Source organism: Vigna umbellata, chromosome 7 (assembly GCF_029865625.1).
Source record: "Vigna umbellata cultivar VRB3 chromosome 7, Vumbellata_1.0, whole genome shotgun sequence".
Lineage (NCBI taxonomy): Eukaryota > Viridiplantae > Streptophyta > Magnoliopsida > Fabales > Fabaceae > Vigna > Vigna umbellata.
The window spans coordinates 251,448-277,784 of NC_142171.1; the positions used below are offsets into that span (position 1 = coordinate 251,448).

Below are 26,337 nucleotides of genomic sequence, written 5' to 3' on the forward strand. Positions count from 1 at the left end.
ACATATATATATATATATATATATATATATATATATATACATATATATATATATATACATATATATATATATATATATATATATATATATATATATATATATATATATATAACAAGTTACATACTGTAAATTAGATTATAAAATAAAATCATATATAAAACAAATTAGTATGTCATTGTTATTTTTCAACACATTAAGAGACCATTCTTAAAGACACGGGTTTTTTTATGGAATAGCAATAAATTTAACGGCTTGGCACGGTAGATGAGAAACAAATATAGAACAAACTAAAAAATGAAATGATCCTACACTAGTAGAATACAGACTTTTAGTTCGTTGCAGTATTTCATTCATTAATAATTTGGCGTAAGCAGCACATCTCACGATGCAATGTCTGCAAAGAAAACGTCAGAAAGTAAATTCAGAAAACTCAAATAAAGTATATATGATTTATCAGAAACTATAATTCAATTTGAATATACCTGGTTTTAACTTCTTAAAAGCAAATAAGCATAGATGCATGATTTGAACTAGGATCAATCTTTTGCTAGGGATTGTTCGTGAGAACATTTTTGCTTTATTTTGTATTATTTAGCCCAAATGATATTTAAGTCAGTTGCTAAACTGTTATCGTTGCAGGAAAACATTTTAAGAGAGAACATATCTATCAGCAAGAAATTTAGATTCACACATTATTATACGGACCACTGCCAAGCAATACATGCTAATTATAACCACCTAGTACCTTAAAACACAGCCTATTTGTCACGCCATTTTCACTGATTAATTCTCCTCTGTCATATACCTAAAATAAAAGCAACCATCTACAACAGCTGTAAGAATTTAATAGGATATCACACACATTATAAGAATCCATGCCAAACTAAGAGTTTCCAATGTAACCGGATGAAAGGCACGCATAGCCACATAAATAAATTACTTCAACTTTTAAATATATTTTTTTAATCAAATGCAATTTAGGGCAAGATTAATAGTCATCAAAACTTAGCTATCTCCAAGCAAGGTTGAAGTACAGAAATTTGATTTTAAGACATCTTGGCTTCTTCAAACAGTACATTGACAAGCTCAAAAGAGCTACATATTATACCGAAATCTGTCAAGTAAAATTGCCATCAATCTGAATGAGATCTTAAGATATTTAAATAGAATTTTTCAGAACATTCTTTTACGTTTGGCATGGATAGCCAGTTTCTTAGCAGACTTGCATAGTTACATGATGTTGCCGAAAAATGTCTTAATTGCAGTAATTCAATTTTTTTAACATTACCTGCATGAAACACTGAATACAACTATATTTATCTTTTTGTTTATTTTTAAGCTTTTATGCATATATATATATATATATATATATATATATATATATATATATATATATTCATATCTCAAAAATATATTAAGAAGGACAACTTTTAGGTGTCTCATCTTAATGTTCATAAACATTTTCTTTGCAGGAGTGAGTCTGAGGTCATGTTTTAGGACCATACTTGTAGCACATGATATCAACTCGTAACAGTTCAAAATTAATGCAACTGTACCATCATTTAAAACTGTGTATGCGTTTATAGCATGAGACTTGAATCAATTGAGAGGCAACACCCATCAACCTAAACAAAATTTAAGGCAAAAATAAACAGAAACTGCACAATAGTCCATTACATTGAATCCACTTCAGATCTTTCAGTCGGTGGATCTTTATATCTACACATGAATATAATTTCAAGTTTTCTAACAAACAATATTGGACCACATACAGTTGTCTACCCAGGAAACTAACAAATTGAGCCGCTTCTGTTTGTCTCTAACTCACATCAACGCATCCCAAAAAAAGTTAAAGAAAGGTTGTTGAGATTATGAGACAAATGAGTACGACTGTAAGCAATTACGTGAAGGATTGTTTCTGTTAGATAGATCACTTTCATGTTTTGTAGAACCACACAAATACATGTAGTATAGTACTATCCAGAACATGTTAAAGTCTTTGTGGTCCTGAATTATTCACTGTGTGTTTATCACTCAAGCAGATACTTTGTCTTATATATGTTCATATACTCTTTCATATTCTTCTTTTTGTTAATTTTTACAGACACCACTTTCTTCCCTTATTAGCAGATAAATATTTGTGCTTAAATATGTATGTATGGGAAAGTGACTGATAATTAATACTGAGAAGTATTTAAACACATACAGTTGAAATTCAAAGAAATTAAACTGTATGAGATTTAAGTATGAAGTATGAGAAAGACTGGTACCTGAAATGGAGACTGTGGTTGAAAATGTACAAGAAATCATCAGTGAAAGAAATACTCTGTTGGTTATTGAGTGATTGAAGCTGCAAGATGACCTGATGGAACCACATCTTATAACAACAAAAAATTTTCTCTTTGGGTAGGTTTCTAATTCCAGTTTAGAACAAGTATTTTTTGAAGAATATGAGAACTTTGAAAAAAATAAAACAAAAGAACAAACCAGGTAAACTTAAAACCTGTTCCAAAAAATTTCATCCCTTTTTTCACCACTGATTGACACCAGAAACCTTGAATTTGAACTAAAAAATGAGTAGATACCAATTTTAAGAGTTATTTCATCTAATGGGTAGTGGCTAAAATCAGACATGAAATGAGGGAAAAAGAGTATGGTTGATTACCAGATCATGCTGGCAGCTTCAACCTCTCAAACCAACATACTTGTGAAAAGAGAAGAAACTCCATTGAATGATGGAAATCCTGTGATGAGGGTAGCTATATGTTGATGCATAGAAATTAGCAAAAAGGGACAGGCCATGCATGTTTGGAGTAATTAATCTCGTGATCCTCTTATCTCTCCACCGATCCATATGAATGCCTGTGCCGCAGCTCAATGTCTCTTTTCCTTCACTGTGCCAAAGAGGGAGTATTTAATGGTAGGTTTTGGTCCTCTTACAGCTATTGACAATGACTCTTTTCTCTCTCTGTCTCCCTCGCACTCTGTAGGGTTTATATTTGTTAATCATATTATAACTGCTATCAAAGGGGACCACATAATGGTCCTTAGAAAATTTAAACCCATTGTCCAAAAATTTGTATTACAAGTTAAGCTATTATTGGAAAAAAAAAAAAAATACCACTGACCTAGTCTTGGATGAGATATCATTTTCTTGGGGCAAAGCGATACATGTTTACCATATATAATTTGTGTGATAAAATATCTGTCTCCTACTATCTAAATCCTAAATTACTGCACAATTCATTGTTTTATAGTACATAATTATTTCAAAATTGTGCAGAATATTATCCTCTCAAAATCTAAATCGATTATTGAATTAAAAAAGAAAAAGAATTAAATGTTACAATGTCAACCCTATACTTGAACACAGAAGGTGTGTAAAATGGTAGTGCTTGAATACAGAAAGTGTGTAAAACGTTTATGTATACAAAATCAACTGATATAATTACTCACAGATTATAGACAGAAAAAGATCATACTGTTGATCTAATAATAATTCCTTATTCATGTTATTATTATTGATTCTACTAACATTCATGACAGATTGCAAAAGGATTGAAAAGAAACTGAATATGCCTTATTCATTTATATGGTAATTGATTGTCCTAATCAACTTTTATTAATTAGTAAAACCTAGTTATGATGATTAAATTAGCTAGTCAACAACCTATTTTAACCTAACCATAATCATTTATAGTTTGAGGAAGGGTGCGCAGAATAACTCTTTAATTTAATCTGTATTCACCTCAGTGAGTTACACAATGAAAACCAAATATATAAATTTCAAAACTATTTACAACTCTTGTCCATAATATAATATATATAAAATCAATCAGTACTCATTTGCTACAGATATGACAGCAAGGTTGTACTAAAGGAATTCAGATTTCCTAATATTGTCAACTAACATGATATGAGTATGGTAAAGAGAAAAGTATAAACATCTAATGAGTCTTATAACCAATCTTTGATATAAAAAAATGAAGTGCATGTGTGTTCAAAATGGTGATATATATACATATATGTTATTAATGGTATAATAAGATGACAGAATCTAAATGAATTATGTTAATAGTATAGAAGCGCGTTACAAGAAAGTGTGTCACGATGTTTGAGAACATTTGAAGTTAGGTTGGATTTGATTAATGGTGGTTAAAATAGGTAATGAAGATAATGTTAGCATGTGGTTTGAGAGGAGATGGATCCTACATTGAGATAATGAGAATTAAATAATGTGTGGTAATTATAAGTAATAAAAAGGGTATATAAATTGGGCAGGTTGGTGGAATGAGTTGAGTGTGTCCTCATTTTGTCTTTAGCTTTGGGTGGTTTCTCTGTCTTTGGTGTATTTGGTTGACAAACAACGACATATGGACAGACCAAATGGAAGACGAGGACCACAGATATGCATCTTTTTTAAATAGTTCTTCTGATTAGTGGATAGAGTCACATGGTTTTGCTTTTGTGTTTTAGCTCAATCACTTTGATATCTTCAATTGATTAAGGTAGTTGTGACTTGTATGTGGTGGTTGTGATAAAAACACTTCATATTAGGGCTGCTTCCTTTACCAAACGTATTAGGGTTCTCTTCTTTCTTTCTTTCTTTTTTTCTTTCTTTTGGTCCCACTTTTTTGTTGTGACTATGATAATTCAATTAGCTCCTTTATGTGTAGATATGGTTTTACTTATTTTTAATTAAGATGCCCTTTTGCTTTCCTTGCCTTCCATCTCACAGTTACTTTGTCCCTCATGCTACTTTTAAGACAAATTCACATTTTTCAACTTCTCTTTCACCTGCTTCATTTTTCTTTAACAAAAAATTTAAAACACTCTACTTTTCTTCTACTTTCACAATTACTTAAAATACAATATATAAGACTATTATCCATTCATATTTCTATAATTAAGTCTTTTTTTCAAAATGTAAATAGCTTATAAGTAAGTCCTCCCTTAAGCATATAGCCATTTATACATATCTTATTTAATTAATTTTAATATGCATATATAATAAGTTATATATATATATATATATTATAAATAATTAGTTATTATTATAGAGATTAAAATTAAAACTGAGAAATAAAAATGTACAGAAGATCTTCATCCCCTCACAAGTATTAAGCACTTTGTTAATTCCATATTTTCATGTGGATATTTTTTTCTTTATGTTTTGGTCACCTAGTCATCATTTTTGTTTAAAGTGAACAAGTACTCTAGAACGATGTGATGCATTTCTTGTCATTCCTATTAAAAATGTTAACAATCAATTAGATGATTTATTCAATGTACTTGTAACTTAAAGGTGCACTTGAGGACATTGACTTTTTACAACATGTGTATTACTTGAAAGAAATAACCCATTAATATTGTAGAAGAATATTGTAAATTATTATTAACTTCTTTATCACCATAATCAATTATTTTTATTAATAACATTTAGTTTTTTAAATGTTTATTACGGCATTAACATTTAAAAAGATAAAATCAATGACTTTTTAATTCATGAAATGCTAATGATTTAGATATTGATTAGAAATTTGAATAAGTTGTCATGGAATTAAAACAGAAAAGATTGAATGAATAATGTTAAGAATCAAACTATTTTTGATTCCTTTTATTGTAATATGAACCGAAGTCCATTAGCATCTTAGGTTTTGGTTTTTCTGTTATTACTTTAACTGTTTTTTGTTTTCAAGAGCACTATAAATAGAGCTCTTCTTTATGTCTTTGATGGTAATGGAAAACTGAGATTACAAGCAATATTATAGAAACAGATAAAGATTGGGTTTTACTTACTTGTCTCTCCATTCACTCCATTTTTCTCTTCTGCACTCCGGTCGCCTGAAGCCGCCGTACCGCCGTGCTGCCACCTCCATTTTCGGTCTCCAGGGAAGAAGCCTCTGGATTCTCCGTTCTCTTTATTCCTCACTCACACAGCCTCTGCCACGTTTGCAGAGTTGATATTTTCCCTCTGATAGATTTATCAGAGTTGTGGGCCATGAGCTATTGGGCCGCTCCCACTGCTTGCATCATTTGGGCCACAGATTAATATGGTATCAAGAGCTACTCTGCTTCCGCTACCCCCACTGATTTTCTTGAAATTTTCTGGGTTTGTTCTTTCAGTCTTTAACTTCCATGGAACTGGCAGATTTCAACAACCCTTCCAGCCCTTATTATTTACACCCGGGAGAGAACCCAGGTCTCACCCTCATCACTCAAACTTTAAGTGAGAATAACTACTCATCCTGGAGCAGAAGCATGAGAAGAGCTTTGCTGTCCAAGAACAAGATTAAATTCATTGATGGGTCAATAAAGAAACCCCAAAAGGATGACATCCTATATGATGCATGGGAAAGGTGCAACATGATGATACTGTCTTGGGTAACAAAGACTCTTTCACCACAAATAGCCGAGAGTGTCATATATGTGGAAGATGCAAAAGAATTATGGGATGAGCTAAAAGAAAGATTTTCTAAGGGTGATCATTTCAAAATTTCAGACTTACTCCAAGACATACATTCCATTAGACAGGGAGAAAGAGGAGTGAGTCAATTTTTTACTGACTTAAAGATTCTTTGGGAAGAATTGGAGTTCTTGAGACCCATACCCACCTGTACTTGCAAGATTCCTTGCAGTTGTGATCTTTCAAGAACCTTCTTGAAATACAGAGAGATGGAGCACGTGATATGCTTTCTAAAGGGATTGAATGAATCCTACAATACAGTAAGGACACAGATTCTGTTAATGGACCCTCTCCCAAACATAAATAGAGTTTTTTCTCTTATCATACAGCAAGAGAGACAGGAAAAGCATGGGACTGGTGACGTTAAGGTTTTGGCCAGCACTGCTGACAAAAGCAATCAATGGAAAGGACAAGGAAGGGGCTATGGGTCCCGTGGCCAAGGAAGAGGAAGAGGTAGAAACCCAAACTATGGCAAACAGTGTTCCTATTGCAACAAAATGAACCACACTATGGATGAATGCTACTCAAAACATGGGTATCCACCTTGGTACAAGAAAGGAGAGGGGAGTCAGGACAAAAGGAACGAATGGAGCTCTGCCCATGCTTGCCAGAATACTACTGAACCCGAGGGAGTCCAGAAAACGCAGGTTACAAGTAAGGACAACATATTTGGCTCCATCACTGCAGAACAGATGCAAAAGCTACTCCGAATGATAGACAAAGAAGAGGAGCCCACTCACAAAATCAACCAAGTTCAGAGGAATGATTTTGAAGACAAACCAGGTAATTCTTCCTGGATAATTGATACTGGTGCCACAGACCATGTGACACATGATAAAATGAACTTTATGACATATCATGAAATTAAACCTATTTCTATAAGGCTGCCCAACAATACTACTCTCATAGCTAAACATGCTGGTACTGTGAAATTCTCTGAGGACCTCATTATTTTTAATGTTTTGCATATTCCTGAATTTTATTTCAATCTGATCTCAGTTCAAAGTCTTATTAAAGACTTGAATTGTAATCTAACTTTCTCATCTAAGACTTGCCAGATAAAGGAGAATCATACTTCGAAGATGATTGGATATGCTAAGTCTTGGAGAGGACTTTACTATCTGCAGGATTCTCCTAAACCAGATCAAAGAAATAACTCCAGGAATGCTTTTTCTTTTAAGAAAACTGATGTTGACCTGTGGCACTATAGGTTAGGCCATCCAGGGGACAGGGTCATGAGACAAATATGCCAGAACTTTTCCTATGTTAGTTTAGGACATAATACTATTTGTGATACCTGTCATTATGCTAAACAGAAAAAATTGTCTTTTCAAAACAGTACTTCTACCACTGCTGAATGCTTTGATATTGTGCACTGTGATATATGGGGTCCTTTCAATGCTATCTCTGTTCATGGACATAGATATTTTCTCACTATAGTTGATGATTACAGTAGACATACATGGATTTTTTTTGATGAATAATAAGGGCCAAACTAGAGATTTACTGTAGAGCTTTGTTATTAAAATTAAAAATCAGTTCAACAAAGGGATTAAGACTATTAGATCAGATAATGGTCCTGAATTTAAGTGTGTGGATTTCTACAAATTACATGGTATTAATCATCAAAGAAGTTGTGTTGAAACCCCTGAACAAAACTCTGTTGTTGAAAGGAAACATCAACATATTTTAAATGTTACCCGTGGCCTCCTTTTTCAGTCTAACGTTCCCAATACATATTGGTCATACGCTGTTAGCCATGCGGTTTATCTTATAAATAGATTACCTACTCCCACTCTTAATAACAAAACTCCCCATGATATGCTCTATAATTCACCACCTACTTATCTTAATCTCAAAATTTTTGGATGTTTGTGTTTTGCTTCCACCCTTGAGCAAAATAGAAGTAAACTTGACCCAAGAGCTAGGAAAGCTATTTTCCTAGGCTACAAATCTGGGGTGAAAGGCTATCTGGTGCTTGACATAAACAGCAAGGAATTACTTATAAGCAGGAACGTTGTCTTCCATGAAGACATTTTTCCTTACAAGTATGTACAGGACAGCAGTTCAAACACAGAAAGTGGAAGGGACAGAGTTGACTCGCTCAGTGATTTCTTTAAAGACCACAGCTACACTGGTAATGACACACACAACAGAACTGACCATGAAGAAGCACAACAAACCACTACTGATGAAGACAGCAGTGACAGTCCAGAAGACAGTCAGGATATGCAAGTGTATAGAAGGTCTAACAGGCCTAGAAAGACCCCTGACTACCTAAAGGATTACATCCACCAGGTCAATCAATCCCTATCATTGAAAAATAACCTTAAAACCCCTTACCCGATATCTAATCTGTTGTGCTATGATAATCTTTCAGCAAAGCATCGAAAATACACCATGGCTGTCACTGGAGGCAGGGAACCTAGGTCTTACAGTGAGGCAAAAGGCATGCACGAGTGGGTAGAGGCCATGCAAAGAGAGGTCAAGGCTCTGCAGGATAATAACACATGGGTTCTAACTGAGTTACCCCCAGAAAAGAATGCTATAGGATGTAAGTGGGTGTATAAGACTAAATATAAAGCGGATGGTAGCATTGAGAGATTCAAGGCCCGCCTAGTGGCAAAAGGCTACACACAACAGGAAGGGATTGACTACGTAGACACTTTTTCTCCTGTTGCAAAACTCACCACAGTTAGACTCCTCATTGCTCTAGCTGCCTCAAACAATTGGTTTCTTCATCAACTAGATGTGGACAATGCCTTCCTACATGGAGATCTTAATGAGGAGGTATATATGGAGCCCCCTCCAGGTTTGACTGACTATAATAAAGGGCAGGTTTGCAAACTAACGAAATCTCTATATGGCTTGAAACAAGCCAGTAGGCAGTGGTTTGAAAAACTATCTTCCTTCCTAATATCTGTGAACTACACTCAATCTAGGTCAGATCACTCATTGTTCACAAAAACAACCCCTACAGGTTTCACAGCCCTACTTGTATATGTGGATGACATTGTTTTGACAGGTAATTCTATGATGGAAATCAGCTCCATAAAGGAACTCCTACACAAGAAATTCAGAATAAAGAACCTTGGGGAACTCAAATACTTTTTGGGATTAGAAGTGGCCAGATCAAAGAAAGGTATTCATTTGTGCCAAAGGAAGTATGCTTTGGACATACTGGAAGAGACAGGAATGTTGGGATGCAAGCCTTCCTCCACTCCTTTCTTAAGTGATACAACCACCTTATACAAGATGGACAGCTACCTGGATGACCCAGGTCCCTATCGAAGGTTAATAGGGAAGTTACTCTATCTCACAAACACTAGACCTGACTTATGTTTTCCTATTAATCTACTCAGTCAATTCATGCAGTCACCCACTGATTACCATTATCGTGCCATTCAACACATTCTCAGGTACATTAAATCTAAGCCCTCTGAAGGGTTATTTTTTGCTGCTGACTCTCCTATACAACTAAAAGCTTTCAGTGACTCTGACTAGGCTACTTGCCCCAACACCAGAAGATCCACAACAGGTTTCTGTATTTTCCTAGGATCATCCCTCATTTCATGGAAGTCTAAGAAGCAGAAGACTGTTTCCAGATCTTCAACTGAAGCTGAATACAGGGCACTTGCAGCCACTGTATGTGAAATACAGTGGCTTTGCTATCTCTTACAAGATCTCAAAATTGAAGCATCAGGGATACCTGCTTTATACTGTGATAACAAATCCGCGAGACATATAGCTCACAACCAGAGCTTTCACGAACGCACCAAGCATATTGAGCTTGACTGCCATGTTGTTCGTGAGAAAATCCAAGAACGCCTCCTCACCCTTCTTCCCGTGCGATCCGATGAACAGCTTGCTGATATCTTCACCAAATTTCCTCACCGCGTCAAGTTCAAGTCCATTATTCCCAAACTTGGACTGGTGACCATACACCGTCCAGTTTGAGGGGAGGCTGTTAAGAATCAAACTATTTTTGATTCCTTTTATTGTAATATGAACCGAAGTCCATTAGCATCTTAGGTTTTGGTTTTTCTGTTATTACTTTAACTGTTTTCTGTTTTCAAGAGCACTATAAATAGAGCTCTTCTTTATGTCTTTGATGGTAATGGAAAACTGAGATTACAAGCAATATTATATAAACAGATAAAGATTGGGTTTTACTTACTTGTCTCTCCATTCACTCCATTTTTCTCTTCTGCACTCCGGTCGCCTGAAGCCGCCGTACCGCCGTGCTGCCACCTCCATTTTCGGTCTCCAGGGAAGAAGCCTCTGGATTCTCCGTTCTCTTTATTCCTCACTCACACAGCCTCTGCCACGTTTGCAGAGTTGATATTTTCCCTCTGATAGATTTATTAGAGTTGTGGGCCATGAGCTATTGGGCCGCTCCCACTGCTTGCATCATTTGGGCCACAGATTAATAAATAATATAATGTTTAATCATGTCATGTTCTTGTAATAATATTTAACATACTATTAGTTATAACCCATTCAAATTATTCTATGATCACTAGAGATAATATAAGTGAGGAGATTATACTTTCTAAATTTTTTGGAACAAGCACGTAAATGTAAGTATTAATAGTTTGAGCCTCTTTCAGCTTGTGTTGATTGAGTCTCTTTCAAGTTTTAGGTTTTTATCCTCTCTTGCTCATTCATGGCTTTTTATCTCTCTTTTGTCACTAGTACGTCAGACACTGTTACCAATACGTCTAACCATGTCACCATTATGTCTGACTCGTCTACTAACTTTGTCTATGCGCATTTATCTATTGATAAGTTAGATGACATTAATTATGCGACTTGGGCATTAAACGTTAAACTTTGGCTTAAGAGTCACAAGTATGTTGATCATATTATTGAAAACGTGACAACTATTTTTTTCTGCTACGACTACCTGTTAGTTGAAAGTTGATGCTCAATTATGCATTCTTCTCAAGGGTACCCTTCACTCTTCTTTAAAACAAAATTCATTCCTAGGAAACATGTTTTGAAATCTAAGAACATGCCAAATTATTATACACCAATGATACCGAATGTCTTTATGGTGTTTATAAAGAGATTTTCAACTTTGTTGCTCCTCGACATCAAGACTCTATGGCTAATTATATGGCTAAAATTCATGCTCTTTTTCATGAATTTAATGAATGATTGTCTCCTATCTCTACTCTTGTCCAAGAAATAGAGTAACAGTCAAAGTTTTTCATGTTCTTAGTATTACACGGCCTTGCTGATGAGTATTCTCATATTCGTGATCAGATTTTGGGATCACCTATTATTCCCACTTTAACTTCTACTTGTTCCACTCTTTTGTGTGTACTTAGTAAACCCATCAATGATACACCTATTTCCTCTATGTTGGCATCTCAACGTCATGATCATAATCACTATCGCAAGGTGAGAAAAGGACGTATCAAGTGTGACCATTATGGCAAGCTAAGGCATAATATTGACAGGTGATATGCATTACATGGTTGTCTTCCTAGATTTGCGGCTATTGTTCATATTGCTCCTCCCTCACAATCACCTATTGGAGATCCTCCTTCATCCGATATTATCAATGACTATGTTATTTTCAATAAATTTCTCAAACGATATAAGGATAAAAAACCTTCTAGTTCCATTGCATCTGTAGCACACACACGTACATCTTTTATTGGTCTAACTCTATCTTCTTTTCTTGGCTCTTGGGTTCTTGACTCAGAAGTTATAGATCACATTACTAGTAACAAATCTTTGTTTTCTCTTTGTCTTCTTCAAATCTTTTACACTACAAAAAAGAAGGGCATTAACGAAGGCCAGGAGCCCTCGGTAACAACCCGAAACCGTCGGTAAAAGGTAATTACAGACGGCTTATCGACGGCCAATAAGCCCTCGGTAAATCTCTTATCGGTAACATTTACCGAGGGCTTTCGCCCTTCGGTAATTACCAAGGGCAAAAGCCTTCGGTAGTTACCGAAGGGTAAAAGCCTTCGGTAATTACCGAAGGGTAAAAGCCTTCGGTAGTTACCGAAGGGCGGAAGCCTTCGGTAGTTACCGAAGGGCGGAAGCCTTCGGTAGTTACCGAAGGGCGGAAGCCTTCGGTAATTACCTAACGTGGGTAGTTACCGAAAGGCAAAAGCCTTCGGTAAGTTGGAGGCAGATCTAAGGTACAATTGTATTTCTTATGAAACCAAACTGTTCACAAGACAAACAGACCTGCATAACATTTTCCAAGCACATACAAACCTGCATAATGTGCATCTCAATGATGCAATCATTGATCAGAAAAACAGTATAACATTTGAATCATCCATTAATCCATAGAACATGTATTTATATTTAAAACATAAAATAATGTAACATAATGATGTTCTAACATCCAAATCATCCAATTTATCTAACATCCAAATGATCTAAACTCCAAATGTTCTAATATCCAAATGTTTCTATAACAACTAATAACAAAATGAAACTAATAATGTACATAGTTATCATCAAAATGATCTTCATCATCTTGCTCCTCTATAGATGGCTGGACTGGTGTGGCTTGGACTCATGTGGGCTGGACTGATGAGGGTTGGAATGATGTGGGCTGCTGAGGGACAGCGGGTGACGAGGAGGGTCGTGGCTGGGTCGGAGGGATATTGAATTGATCCTGTGAAGTTTCAGGCAACACTCTCATGACCAAGGCCTTAAAGTTTGTAAACTCTGCTCTCAAATCAGTGATTTCCTGGTCACGTTGCTCCAGTGCCTGCGTGAGGCGGAGAACGACCTCGTCAGTAGTAGTGGTGGAAGAAGAAGGTTGGTGCTTCAGAGTACCTCCTCTCGATGTTGTATAGTTTGCAGCAAGTTGTCCTGCACCGTACACTCGTCCCTTTTTCTTCCCACCAACGATGTCGACCCAACACTGTGTCCTACGGATGTCGTCTTCTGCATTACTCGCATCATACGGTGTAGGAACTGACTCATGTTCAAATCTAACCTGTGAAAGTCTTGTAGAAAATTCTTCCTGTTGAAACATTAAAAGCAATGTTAGGGAATGATAAAATAACATAAATGAAAAATTAGTAATAGTAATAGTGTTATTTGCTTACATGAGTCTTTCGAGATCTTTCATCAACGAATTGATTAGTGCCCTTCCTTACGTGAGTCTGTGCAAAGACCTCATCAACATGGACCGCCCGTCCCAGAGCTTGTGCCTGTAACATAATTTAGAATTACTAGTGTACATATGAAATAGAAAATACATAACTTATATATGAAAGAAAAAGTTATGTAATGAAATTTTACCATATGAATGACATGCTCATGAATAGTTATCGACCCACCAGTATGCAGGGTGCCACCCTTTTCAGATGCTCTGTTCCTCTGGGCTTTGGCACACTTATTGCGAAACTCTACTGTATTCCAATGAGCGAGTAAAGAGTTCCAAATTTGTTCGCCCAGCCAATAAGGACGCTCTCCTGCATTGCGGGCATCCCTAAACATCTCTGACATCCGATGAAATGCTTTCATGTGGAAATTTCTTTGTATCTGTGTTTCATGTTCAGGTTTCCACTGCACCTTCATCTGTAACATTAAACAGAACAAACATTGATTAATGAACGTACTAAAATAAGAGGGAGAGTTAGTTTAATGGATTGTTCACCTGAAAGCGCTCCCAGAATGGTTTTTTGTCGTCATCAGGTATTGCTCCCTAAGTAGGCCATGGACTTAAAAACTGTTGCTTAATTGAACGTGTGATGGCCTGAGAAGCAACCCTAGATGGAATAAACCTGCATAATAAAAGTCATTTGAATTACAGTAGGGTTTAAACATCAAAATGGTTAAACAAGGGATTAAAATCTTACCCTTTACCATACGGCTCAATCCATGTTCGATCATGGAGGGGCGGGTCAAGACCTTCACCATCACCACTTGAATCTGCTCAGCAGATGGTGTGACAGTCTCAGAATGCGGTATACAAGATGAGGAAGGTATAGAAGTAGGGTCAGGGAGAGGAGTGGGGGTAATAACCACAGGGGGAGGAGTGGGGGTTATAATCACAGGAGGAGGAAGAGGGTCTGCTGCAGGGGTAGTAGAAGGGTGTGCTGCAAGGGTAGGAGAAGGGTGTACTGTAGGGGTAGGATAAGGGTGTATTGCAGAGCTAGGAGTAGGGTCTACTGCAGGGGTAGGAGGTTGTATTGTAGGGGTAGGAGGAGACCCCACAGATGATGTACTGCGGGCAGCAATGGTAGGTAGTTTAGCAGGCACCCTAAGTACATACTTTGGTGTCTGCCGTTGCCTCTTTTTAGGCCTTGCTACCCCCTTTCCTTTATCAGGACGTTATGAACCTTGTCCTGTCATTACTGCATTGAAATGGTTACAAATAAAGTGAAAAAATAGAAATGAATAAGGAAGGATCAATGGTTTTTAAGTCAATGTATAAATAATTCCATACAACTTTTAAGATAGTATTTTAGATAACTCGATTCAAATGATAGTTCAATTTGCTACAATAGATGTCCAACATTCAATCGTCGTCATCATGATCTTCATCTTCATCTTCATCTTCTTCTTCTTCATCATCGTCATTATCATCATCATCTTCTTCTTCTTCTTCGTCGTCATCATCATCATCATCTTCTTCTTCTTCGTCGTCATCATCATCTTCTTCTTCTTCTTCTTCCTTTTCTTCTTGTTCTTCATCACCTTGTATTGCTTCTTCTAATTCATCTCCATCACCATCAGGGTCGACCAATGCGGTTATACGTTCAACTTCAATAATTTCTTGTGGTTGTGACATTTGGTCAAGTTGGTAGGCAACATCTTCCTCAACCTCATTTGAGTCAATGTGACCTCTAGGCTTGGTTTGTATTGCTACGACCCAACCACACTTGTCAATATTGCAGAATGGTGGATATGACACATAATAAACCTGTTTGACATTGGTTGGTGGAATGAAAGGATCAAACGGTCCATATCTTAATCTCTGGTTGAGTTCGACAATATTAAAGCGTGGATCCACTCTAGTACCAGCTCTAGAAGGATCAAACCATTCACAATAAAAAAGTACTACTCTGTTTCGAGAAGTAGTGCTGTTGTACTCTAGCTCATATATTTTATGAATGATGCTGTAGAAATCATCATAACAACCCTCTGTTAGGCCCTTGACATACACACCATAATTTGATGTTTTCTTTCCTTTACACCATTCATGTGTATGGAATTTGTAACCATTGGTAAAGTAAGTGTGCCATTCTTTGACACATCTCATTGGCCAATTCGAGAGATGTCTTAACTCTTGAACCGTGGGAGTTAATGCCTGATTAAAAACCTACAAAGATACTAAAAAAATTATAAAAGCAAGAGTCAAATTAACCTTGCTCTAAACATAGGAAAAAGTACGGACCTGATTTCTAAACCAATGGGGAAACTCTGAGTGTATTCTAGCAGAAGTATTTCCTTCTGCGACTTGCTCAACCACAACAAATGAGCTGATACAAATAAAATTCATTAGTGTATAACAATTGTACCGTTGGAAAGATAAGAGATGGGTGATGACATACTCGAGGTACGACTTTACTTCACTACAATTGATTAAGACATGGACATAAGCAGAGTTGAATTCAACATCAGTTAACCAATGAGTGAATTCTTTCCCTACGTGACGGCCTGATTGTCGAAAAATTCATAATGCACCTTCGCGTGGTTCAACTTGCCATTGCATTTCATTTCTGACATGAGTGGGGGACAACATGAAGTTTTTGAAATAATGTGAACAAAAATACGTTGTCTCTGTGTGCAAGTAAGCTGGACAAATTAAGTCTTCTACTCTAGCTTTATTTTTAACTGAACGTTTGGATTCTCCCATAAACCTTTCAAATGGATACATCCACCTGTATTGCACAGGTCCCTTAAGCCAAGCTTCATATGCAAGATGAATTGGAATATGCTCCATTGAATCAAAGAATGTAGGAGGGAATATTCTTTCTAATTTGTAGAGAATAATTGGGATATTTTCATCCATCTTTTTAAGGGAATTCTCCTTTAGTGTCATGCAACACAAATCTTTAAAGAAGTTACTGATTTCTATCAGTGGATTTAAAACGTGCATTGGCAAACAACTGAACGCAAGAGGGATGAAAGTCTCCATGAATACATGACAATCATGACTCTTCAACCCTTGAATAGTACCGTTCTGAACATTGGCACATCTGGACAAGTTAGAAGCATATCCATCTGGCATTCTAAGCTCCTTGATCCATCGACACACTATTCTTGCCTCGTCTTTTGACATGGTGTAATTTGTTTTTGGTTTAAATAATCGACCGTTACCTTGTGTCTTCAACTCTAAGTCTTTTTGTCCACAATACAAAGGTAAATCTTTCCTTGCTTTCTCATTATCTTTTGTCTTACCTATAACATTCATAACTGTGTTGAAGACATTGTCAAAGAAATTTTTTTCTGTGTGCATGACATCGAGGTTGTGTCTTAGCAAGTTGTCTTTCCAATAGGGAAGTTCCCAAAATATGCTTCTTTTAGTCCAATTATGCCATTCTCCAAACCCTTCTATCCTATTCTGACCAGATTCAGTGACTTTTGGATAGTCTTTCACTCTTCTCCAAACGTGTGATCTAGTCAACTTCGACGGGGGCATATCCGTTTCAACTTACCCTTTGCGAAATGCCTTTTTGTTTCTTCTAAACAGGTGATCAATGGGCAAGAACCGTCGATGGCAGTCAAACTAACTACTTTTCCGACCATAACTCAATTGGAATGACTTTGTATGTTCCATGCAATGTGGACAAGCTAATCGACCATGCGTGCTCCAACCAGATAACATGCCATACGCTGGGAAGTCATTAATAGTCCACATCAAGGCTGCCCTCATAAGGAAATTTTGCTTCCTTGAAATGATGGAATCGTGCTTGACGTAGTCCTTCTTTTGTATTTTTACCTTTCATAGCTTAGCTCTTAAGGAGCATGGGTTACTATAAATACTCAGCTCCTCTCTTGTATTGACACTTTTGAGCTTAATGAGAATTTCATTTTCTGACCTTCAGAAATAATTCTCTCTTGAAAGTCAAATGCTAGAGAGTCCAAAGACTCCCTCTAGCCACCTTCCTTGCACATACCTCCATTTCTCATTTTCCATTAACTTTTCACTGTGCTTCCATTAATTGCTTTCCTCCAGGGCGCTCTCCTTCGTTATTTTTCTTCGTATGCGTGGCGACACTTCATCAGCCACATCTTTCTCTCAAATCTGCATCATCAACATCCACATCTTCATTCTCTCGAGGCTTCATTTCGCTCTAGCCTCTTCTCGCTTCTCCACACTCCAAATCAGGTTATCTTCTTCACAGATCTACTTCCACTACTTCCTCGTTTCAGCCATGTCGACCACAGTACATCATCTTCACCGAACAATGCTTCGTCTATGGCTTTCCCTAGGTTTTCCTTCATCTTTCTTCATTTTCTTTGAGTTTTGACCGATTAAACACCTCTCCAACCTTCGTTCTTTCCTTTCCACCGATTAATCGGTCAATTTAGTGATTCCTCACCGTTCTAGGGTTTCCTTCGTGTTTATAAGGTTTTCCACCGATTAAACCTCGGTCTAGGGTTTTGTTGTGTTCGCTCTCAGTTTTCCTTAGATTTCATTCGAATCATTCCTCGATCTAGTGTTCCTCATCATTCCGCTGCGTCTTTACTCATCGGAGGGAGCTTCGAGGAGTTCGCATCGCGCCTTTGGTCACTTCTCGGAGCCACTCGTCCATCATGTGGTAATCAGAGCTCAGGTTCCTCCGCGCTTCGCAAGCTAAGTATCTCTCTCCATTGATTCGCGTCTTTGATCTGAGTTTAAGTTTCTTGCGTTGTATGAAATTCACGAATTGTTTCGATTTTGTCTTGATCTTATTCATTCTTGTTGAATCTCTTCAATATTCGAGTTTTTCATTATGATTACTTCTCTGTCTTGTGTTGATTCATGTGTTTTGGTGTTGATCTGTTCATTAGGTTCTGGTTGAGTCTATTTGTATGTGCCAGCTTTACTTTGATTATTGTTCCTCATCTTAATCGATTGTTTGAGTCATTATATTGAGTCTTAGTTCATTTTAATTCGGTGAATCTTCTTGTTTGAGTCTTTTAGTTTTGAATTCCAATTCTGTTTTGTCATAGTCGTCATGTTAATTTTATTATTTGTCTTTTAAATCAGTTGTAATCTGTTCTTAAGGTTTTTGTTGCATGCTAGCTGTTGATCAACATCAGCACACCATATGAGCAATGACAAATTCATTAAGAGCTCGGGTGCTTAGTGTTTGACATGAGATGTAGATTTGCATTGGTTCACAACAGTTATTTAATTGGTGCCTAATCTGTTTCTGGTTATTTTGTGCACTTGACTGAGAATTTAGCATTGAGATGCATTTGATTGATTGAGCCAGTACCATGTGCATACCATGCAAGCAATGAATCGCTTTGGCAGAGCTTGGTTGCACTGAGAAAACTCCAATAAAGTCTCATTTGCAGTTGGCCGATCTGTATTGCTTTGCTTGAGTCTAGTTATTTTGTTTCAAATCTGGTTTAGCACATAGATCATTGCTAAACATCTTTCATTGTTGATTTAATGTCTTGTTCAAGTTTGAATTGCTGTTTCTGGTTCAATTTAAGTGTTCAAAGGTCATTTGATTCATTAAGTCAAAATTTGAGTGGAAGAGTTACTTAATTTGAGTCATTTGGGGCTGACTAAATCAAATTTTGAGATAGTGTGTTTCTGCATCCAGTTGCTTTACAAACAAGTTTGTTTTAGATATTTGAAACTGATGATGCAAAGAAACCATGAGTTAATAGCTGCCCTAAGCCTTTTCACTCTTTAAACCACCAAACTTTTGGCATTTTTCATTCACAAGTTGCTAGTTGTTTGCCTTTTCTGAAATTTGTGGAATTGGTGCATTTGAAATTGAGTTGTCATTGCAGCAAAAGCTTGGTCATTCTGTTTACATGTGAAACAATTCAAAAGAAACATTTATATAGTTCTAAAAAAGCTGATAGACCAGTGCAATTGACTTTTATGAAAGCTGATGCATTAGAAAAGCCTTTTCTCTTAGGCATTTTATGGAACAGTTTCAACCAATTCTGAACTGAATTTGAATTTGGTGCAAATGCAACTTGTTTGGGTTTTTTTATTGCTTTTAACATCTACTCTAGAACTGATCTTAGGATCCTGTTTGAGTGCTCACATTATTCATTACTTTGTTTCTTGCTTGTCCTGATTGGTTGTCTTAGTTTTGTCTAATTCATATGTGCATTTTGTTTTGCTGTTCTTAATTTGAGCTTTGATTGCTTTATTCATCTGATCTAGAGTTGTCTTAAGCAATAGATCTGTTGTGCTGTCATTGTTTTGTGACTGTCCTGCTCTGTTCTGCATATCACTTTGCCTTGCCTAGCCTTTGCCTGTTTGAGAAGTTGTTACACTCTGGTTTCTGGAATTTGAAAGAAGGTTTGTGTGCTTGGTAGCATCTTAGGTGGTGGTGGTCTGAAAGATTCTCCAGCTTTGAACTGCCAAGGGAGAATCTCCCTTACAAACCTTTCCATTTTGAGTGCTTTAAGCTTTAAGAGAGAAACCTAAGTTTGTGAGCTTTGTGTGGCTGCATCTAAAAGCCAAATATTCTTGTTGAGAGTGTGTTGTAATTTTAAGTGCTGCAATAAGTTTTGAACTTGAATTGTGTGCTAATTGTTTACTAGTGCAGCAAAGTAAGTCTGGTTAAGCTGGAATATAACTATTTGATCACGAGAGAAATCTGCTTCTGCCAGTATCTTAATTCCTGCCTTCTTATGTTTGTAAAATTCTGATTGAATTACTTTTGGTACTTCTGCGTATGACTTCCATTTCATTTTCTCTTATAAATGCTACCATTGGGAGTATATGTTGCTCTGTGGTGCAGATCTGAATTGAATCAGTGTAGGGAGAAAGTGTACAATAGAAGAATTTTAAGCAGCAACAAAATCTCAGTATAGAGTTTGGAGCAAGCTACAAGCAGTCATCTGAACTGAAGGGAGTTTCTTTCACCTTAAATTTCTTTTGTTTTGGTTGAACTATTCTTGTTATAGCTTGTCTTTGATTAGCATAATTTCAAGTGTTGAATCTGGTATGACAGTTTTTGTACACTAGGATTAGCCAATCTGAATTCTAAATTGGAATTGTTCTGCATTGTATTGGATTAATCTGATTTTGATTAGATTGGGGTGGTTGTTTAATCAGTTTGGTTTCAGCTTAGAATTATATCCCTTTGAATCTGGTATAATGACCATTTGCATGTGTCTAATAGAATCTGGTTTGATTTTGGTGTGTGCAGAGCTGATAATTGAGAGTTTAGCTTGAGCAGAAATTTACTGAGAAAACAGCAACCTAAGCACTTAATGTGGAAGCTTTGAACTAAAGGGAGTTATCTAGTTTAATTGCTTCTGACTATTTAAACTGTTTTGGATTTAAATTGTTCATTGTTGAATTACATGATCTGCTGAATTGGTGTGAATTATTTGTGCAGAGTTGCTTTCATTGGAATTCAAATTGTCCAGGAGTTTAATTGAGCAACTGCAGAATCTCACTAGAAAGCTTGTGCAGCCAAGAGAAAGGGAAGTTCTTACTGCCCTATATTTTTTGTGCAAACTAGTTTTACTAAGGGTGTAAGTGACAGCAGCCTTGATTCATTTGTGTTGCAGGATTGGACAAGTTAATTTCTTGATTTAGGTTGAGAGTTGAAAGGAATATTTAGACTCTTGAAGATTTCGTGCAAAATGGAGAAGTGGACCAGGACCGTAGCATAGTTTGTTTTTTGTATTTGATTTGTTCAAATTGTTTGTAATAGGCTTGTGTTAGCCCACTGTTAGCTTTAGCTTTTGTTTTGTAAAAGGGCCATTTATAAAGTCTAAGTTCTTTGGAAGAGTCCTTGGTGCTCTTTCAAACTCTTGGCAACTTTTCTTGATTGCTTTGATTTTTTTTAGCATAGCTAGACATGTGAATGTGTCTTGTTAGCCAAAGCTACAAGCTTCACCATAGGAGTAGACTTTAATATTGACTTGATTGGTGTATCTCGTAGGGGTCATTAGAGTCTGCTGGTTACTTAAGTGTTTTGTTTGTTTGATTTTGTGTTCACATTTAGGGGTGATTAGGCTAAAAGGGATTAAACTCTAAGCCTTTTCACATTAGAGTCCGAAGAGTCTAGTCTTTTAGTGTTTAATTGTTTGTGATTGTTTGAGTTGTGTACTTTGTTTCTAAAGGTGATTTTAGTTTAAGGGGTAATTAGTTAGTAGCCTATGGTACTTAAGCAGCTCTTTAGCTCACCTCTCTTACCTGGGACTTGTCTAAGTGAAAGTTTTGAACCCTTTAGATTAAGAAAACTTTTAAAAACAAAGATGTCTTCTTATAGTTCATATAGGTCTTCTAGGTTAGATAAAGTTGATGAAATGTTTAAACAAGCTAGGAATCTTCCATCCTTTGGTAAAGACATAGGTGCATTAACATACCTAGCTTGGGAAAAAGAAATTGATAAAATAATTCCTTGGTTTTATGGAGAGAGTGAATATTATGTCCTTAGCATATATCTCTCTAAGTTAGAAGAGCATGCAAGTGAGTGGTGGGATGAAAGACAATATCATGTTAGGAAAGGTAGAAAGTCTTCTATACGTGATTGGCATGAGTTAAAAGCTTGCATGAGAAGAAAGTTTGTGCCTTCAAGTATTAAAAGAAACCTGGAACTAATTAGGGATTGCATTGATAATGGAAAATTATTTCTTGAGAGTTTAAAAGATCATGGGTTTCTTCGTAGAGAATTAGAATTTGGGGCAAGACTTAAAGAGATCAAGGATAAGAAAAGAGAAAGAGAGATTGAGAGAAAAGAAGAGGAAGAAAGGAAAGAAGAAGAGAAGAGAGAGAGAAAAGAAAACGAGAAAAGAGAAGAGAGAAGAAGAGAGGAATTAAGAAGAGAAGAAGAGAGAAGAAGAAGAGAAGAAGAGAAAAGAAAAGAAGAAGAAAGAAAAGAAAAAGAGAGAAAAGAAGAAAAGAGAGAAAGGCAAGAAAGAGAGAAGAAAGAAAAGGAGAAATTGTTGCTGATGACAAATTCTATTCTTTCCAAGACTATGGAACCTAAAAGGGAAGGTTTTCAAATCTTTACTTCTTTTCCAATCATGGTTAATTCTTCAAATATTGACTTCTCTTTCAAACCAATTGTCATTATATATTCTATGAAAACATTTTCAAAATATGACAATTCAAATCTTGAGTTATTGTTATCTTTAAGAAAACAATTAACTCAAGACAAAAGTGAATTTGGACTTCTAAAATTTACAAAGACTACTAAACAAAATATTAGAAGTTCTTATTTCCTTGCTTTTATAGAAAAATTCTTTCTTGGAGTCATATTAATTGAAAATATATTTGATGTTTATTACAGATTTGTGTTTGATCCAAGAGGAAGAAAAAGTGAATATAAAAGAATAAGGCCACTCAAAGATGGCCATGCTCCCAAAGATTGTGTGGAGCTTCTTCATAAGGCGATTGCCCAGATTTGAGGACAAATCTTTTTTAAGAGGAGGGTATGATGGAATCGTGCTTGACGTAGTCCTTCTTTTGTATTTTGACCTTTCATAGCTTAGCTCTTAAGGAGCATGGGTTACTATAAATACTCAGCTCCTCTCTTGTATTGACACTTTTGAGCTTAATGAGAATTTCATTTTCTGACCTTCAGAATTAATTCTCTCTTGAAAGTCAAATGCTAGAGAGTCCAAAGACTCCCTCTAGCCACCTTCCTTGCACATACCTCCATTTCTCATTTTCCATTAGCTTTTCACTGTGCTTTGATGGACAAATTTGTAAGCACCAAAATATGATGTCACAAACTTGTTTCACAATCGGCAAGTATGACCGAATCGTTTCAAGTAATAAACTTGGTAAGACCAAGTATCGTTCTCCCAAAGGACTCACGGCCTAGTTTAGTTATGTGGTTTCTTGATTAACTAAGACTTACAAACGAAATATTTGAGTTTAAAATGCAAGACAGAAAATAAACATGTATGCATGAATTTTGATCAATGGCAAAGACAAAAGATAAACACTTTCAATGGAATATATGAATGAATATGTTGTTGGGGGTCAATTTCATCTCATCCACTCTCATATATTTTAGGAATTCAACATTCAAATCATCATTGTTAATGCCACTCTCTAATGTACCATTCTAGATGGCTTCTCCCTAATCAAATAGTTCATACAATTCCTAGCATTCCTAATGATTAGTTCATGAGTGCAGGAGCTTAAAGGCAACCAATAGAATATTGTCAGTATAATATTGGGAGAAATTCCCCGGATCTAGACTTCCCCGTACGTGTCCGTATCGACAAAACCAATAATCATGCATTAGAATGAGTTAAACAATGCAAGCATTGAGCAAAGAGGAAAAACCCTAACTAATGATGAAAGAAAGCATATGTCTTAATTCAAAGATGTACTCAACAAATCCATATATGAGAGCTTCAAGAGATTACTTTAATTCCCCAACAAACATACAAGGTTTAGTTCACCATATTCATGGTGAACCTAGATGAATTACAATGAAAGTATGAAAGAATAAACCCAATAAAGGTGAAGAGGTAGCCTGAGCATCCAAGATCCTCCTTCAAAGGGGTGAAAGAGAGAGTGTTTGCCTTGTTTCTGCCAAAGATCCCTAACTAAAGGACGTGCAAGCCCTTATATACTAATCTAGAGTTACAAAAGATTACAAAAGCCCAAGCCCAAAAAGTGCCGCTCAGCGCCATTTACCGCTCAGCAGTGGTTACGCGTCTTCTTTCTTCCCCTCAGCGGCCATTTGCCCCTCAGCGGTTCCAACGCCACCTCTTGAGTGCCGCTCAGCGGTAGTTTGCCGCTGAGCGGTGCCTTCGACTTCTCTTTTTGCACTCTTTCTTGTCTTTTCTAATGTCCTCTCTCTCATTCTTCACTTCTTTCACCAAATTCACCTCAAAACCTGCACAAAAACACTCAAATCAAGCATAAACCTGTCCAGCTCTCTTATTTCTGAAAATATAAACAAAATGCATGATTTCAAGCTAGTTTCTAAGTCTAAAGGTTGCTTTTAGTATCACTTTTAAGCATGAAAATAACAGTTTTTCAACTGTTATCACAACCCCAAACTTAGAACTTTGCTTGTCCTCAAGCAAACAAAATGTAACTCCATCTCCAACCAATTCATATGATGGTTCACTCATTCAAAATCCTCTTTTCAAGATAAGTAATAACTTCACTCAAACTTATAACCAAGAGTTAATTCAAGATGTGCACATGCTTTAGTGTTCACAAAGTCATTTAAGTTCCAACAAATGCTATTTTTCATGAATGATCAATCAATTAAGCATGGATGTTCATGTGCTTATGGAATCTTTCCTCACTAGGTAAAGTGTTTCACTCAACACACAAGTGTATAAGAGGTAAAGTGTTTCACTCATTCACTCCACTATCACAATGTCACATGAATCAACTTTGCCTTTCATTTTACCACAATCAAAAACATTCACAAGCATGCATCATCACAAGGACTTTTCAATGGCTTATAATGTGGCTGGGCTAACAAGAAAATTGGTTTTTCTGGATCACAAAATCCTTGAGTTAAGAGAATCATAACAACACAATTATTCTTATTCATTCCCAACTTTCTTTTGCCTTTTTTTTTTTGCATTTGCATTGAGCTTTGCTTCTTTTTCTTTTCTTTGCTTTTTCTTTGCATATTTTTACTTTTAGCTCTTAGCTCAATGCTTTTCCTTTTTCATGTTTCCCCAATAACCCCAAACTTGAACATTTAACAATACCACACAAGATCTTCTACTTAACTCAAGGTAAAGATTTTCAATCAAGGGTGTTCAGTGTATGTTTAAGGCTAAGGGTTCAAAGGATAGAACACAACGTGTTCTCTTTTAGAAGGCTAACTTTATGAATTTGGTCAATAAAAAGGGTTTCAAAAACACGGCCTTTGATCATATGATGCAAAACAAGCAATTGATTCAATCATAGAAAACCTGGGCAAAGTCATTCATGCTTTCAAAGTAATAGCATTCAATAATAACAACTCTGGAGCTCAAAACCTCACATATAAGCTCATTCACATTTGACATACACATCCTGCTTAATTTCACAATCACAATCATGATATCATGCATTTGTTCACAAAGCTTGTGAATCACCTGTATAAGCATTTAATGTGCACATCATCTCAACATCAATCAATCAATAAGCATCATCAAGCATTACTTATCAAACAATCACAGTTAATAGCAAACCATCATAAGAAACCAGGTGTTCAATAGAGTACATCAAACCCTAATCTAAAAACAAAAACAAATAAGTTCAGAAAACTTAAACCACAAAAGCATAATCATATGATAGCATTCATCAGTAAATACTATCTCAGCTCCTCATCAGTCCGAGCTCTCTGTATCTTCCTCTTCCTCTTCATCATCATCTTCATCAAATGCATCCTCCTCCTCAGCTTCATCTTCATCCATGTCTCGGGCTGAAGCTTCAGCTGCTTCAGCTCCTCCATGCCATGGTTCTTCTGGCCAAGCTACCACATTATGGAATTCATCCATAGTCCACCTGTGTGCTGGAGGGGTATCATACATCCCCACTATCATCTCAGCCGTGGCCACCTGCCCTCTGTGGATGGACTGCAACTGAGCACCTATAAGAGACATATACATGTCCCTCATCTGGAATGGTTCTGCCTCATGAGTATCAGCAGAAGTCCTGCTCTGTGCTGGCCTTCTCTCTCTACGAGCCTGGCGTGGTGGAACTGGCTGGGCTGCCTCCTCACCTCCACAGTACTGTCTGTAATAGGCCTCATCTATAGCTTTTCTTG

General features: G+C 36.4%; 1 protein-coding gene and 1 long non-coding RNA gene across 3 annotated transcripts; both read right to left on the reverse strand.

Moving 5' to 3' along the window:
- Positions 1–155: 155 nt before the first annotated feature.
- Positions 156–3,151, reverse strand: LOC148194895 (uncharacterized). Of its 2 annotated transcripts, none has more exons than XR_015780581.1 (2): positions 2,666–3,151; positions 156–2,362 (listed from the first exon to the last, which is right to left on the reverse strand). It is a non-coding gene; the product is annotated as an uncharacterized LOC148194895 (long non-coding RNA). The 2 variants fall into 2 exon arrangements; XR_015780580.1 differs by having other exon boundaries at positions 156–2,566.
- An 11,818-nt stretch (positions 3,152–14,969) lies between these two features.
- On the reverse strand, positions 14,970–15,713 carry LOC148194896 (uncharacterized). The gene has a single exon (XM_088094425.1). The coding sequence runs from the start codon at positions 15,711–15,713 to the stop codon at positions 14,970–14,972; it is 744 nt and encodes a 247-aa protein (XP_087950551.1).
- Positions 15,714–26,337: the final 10,624 nt, after the last annotated feature.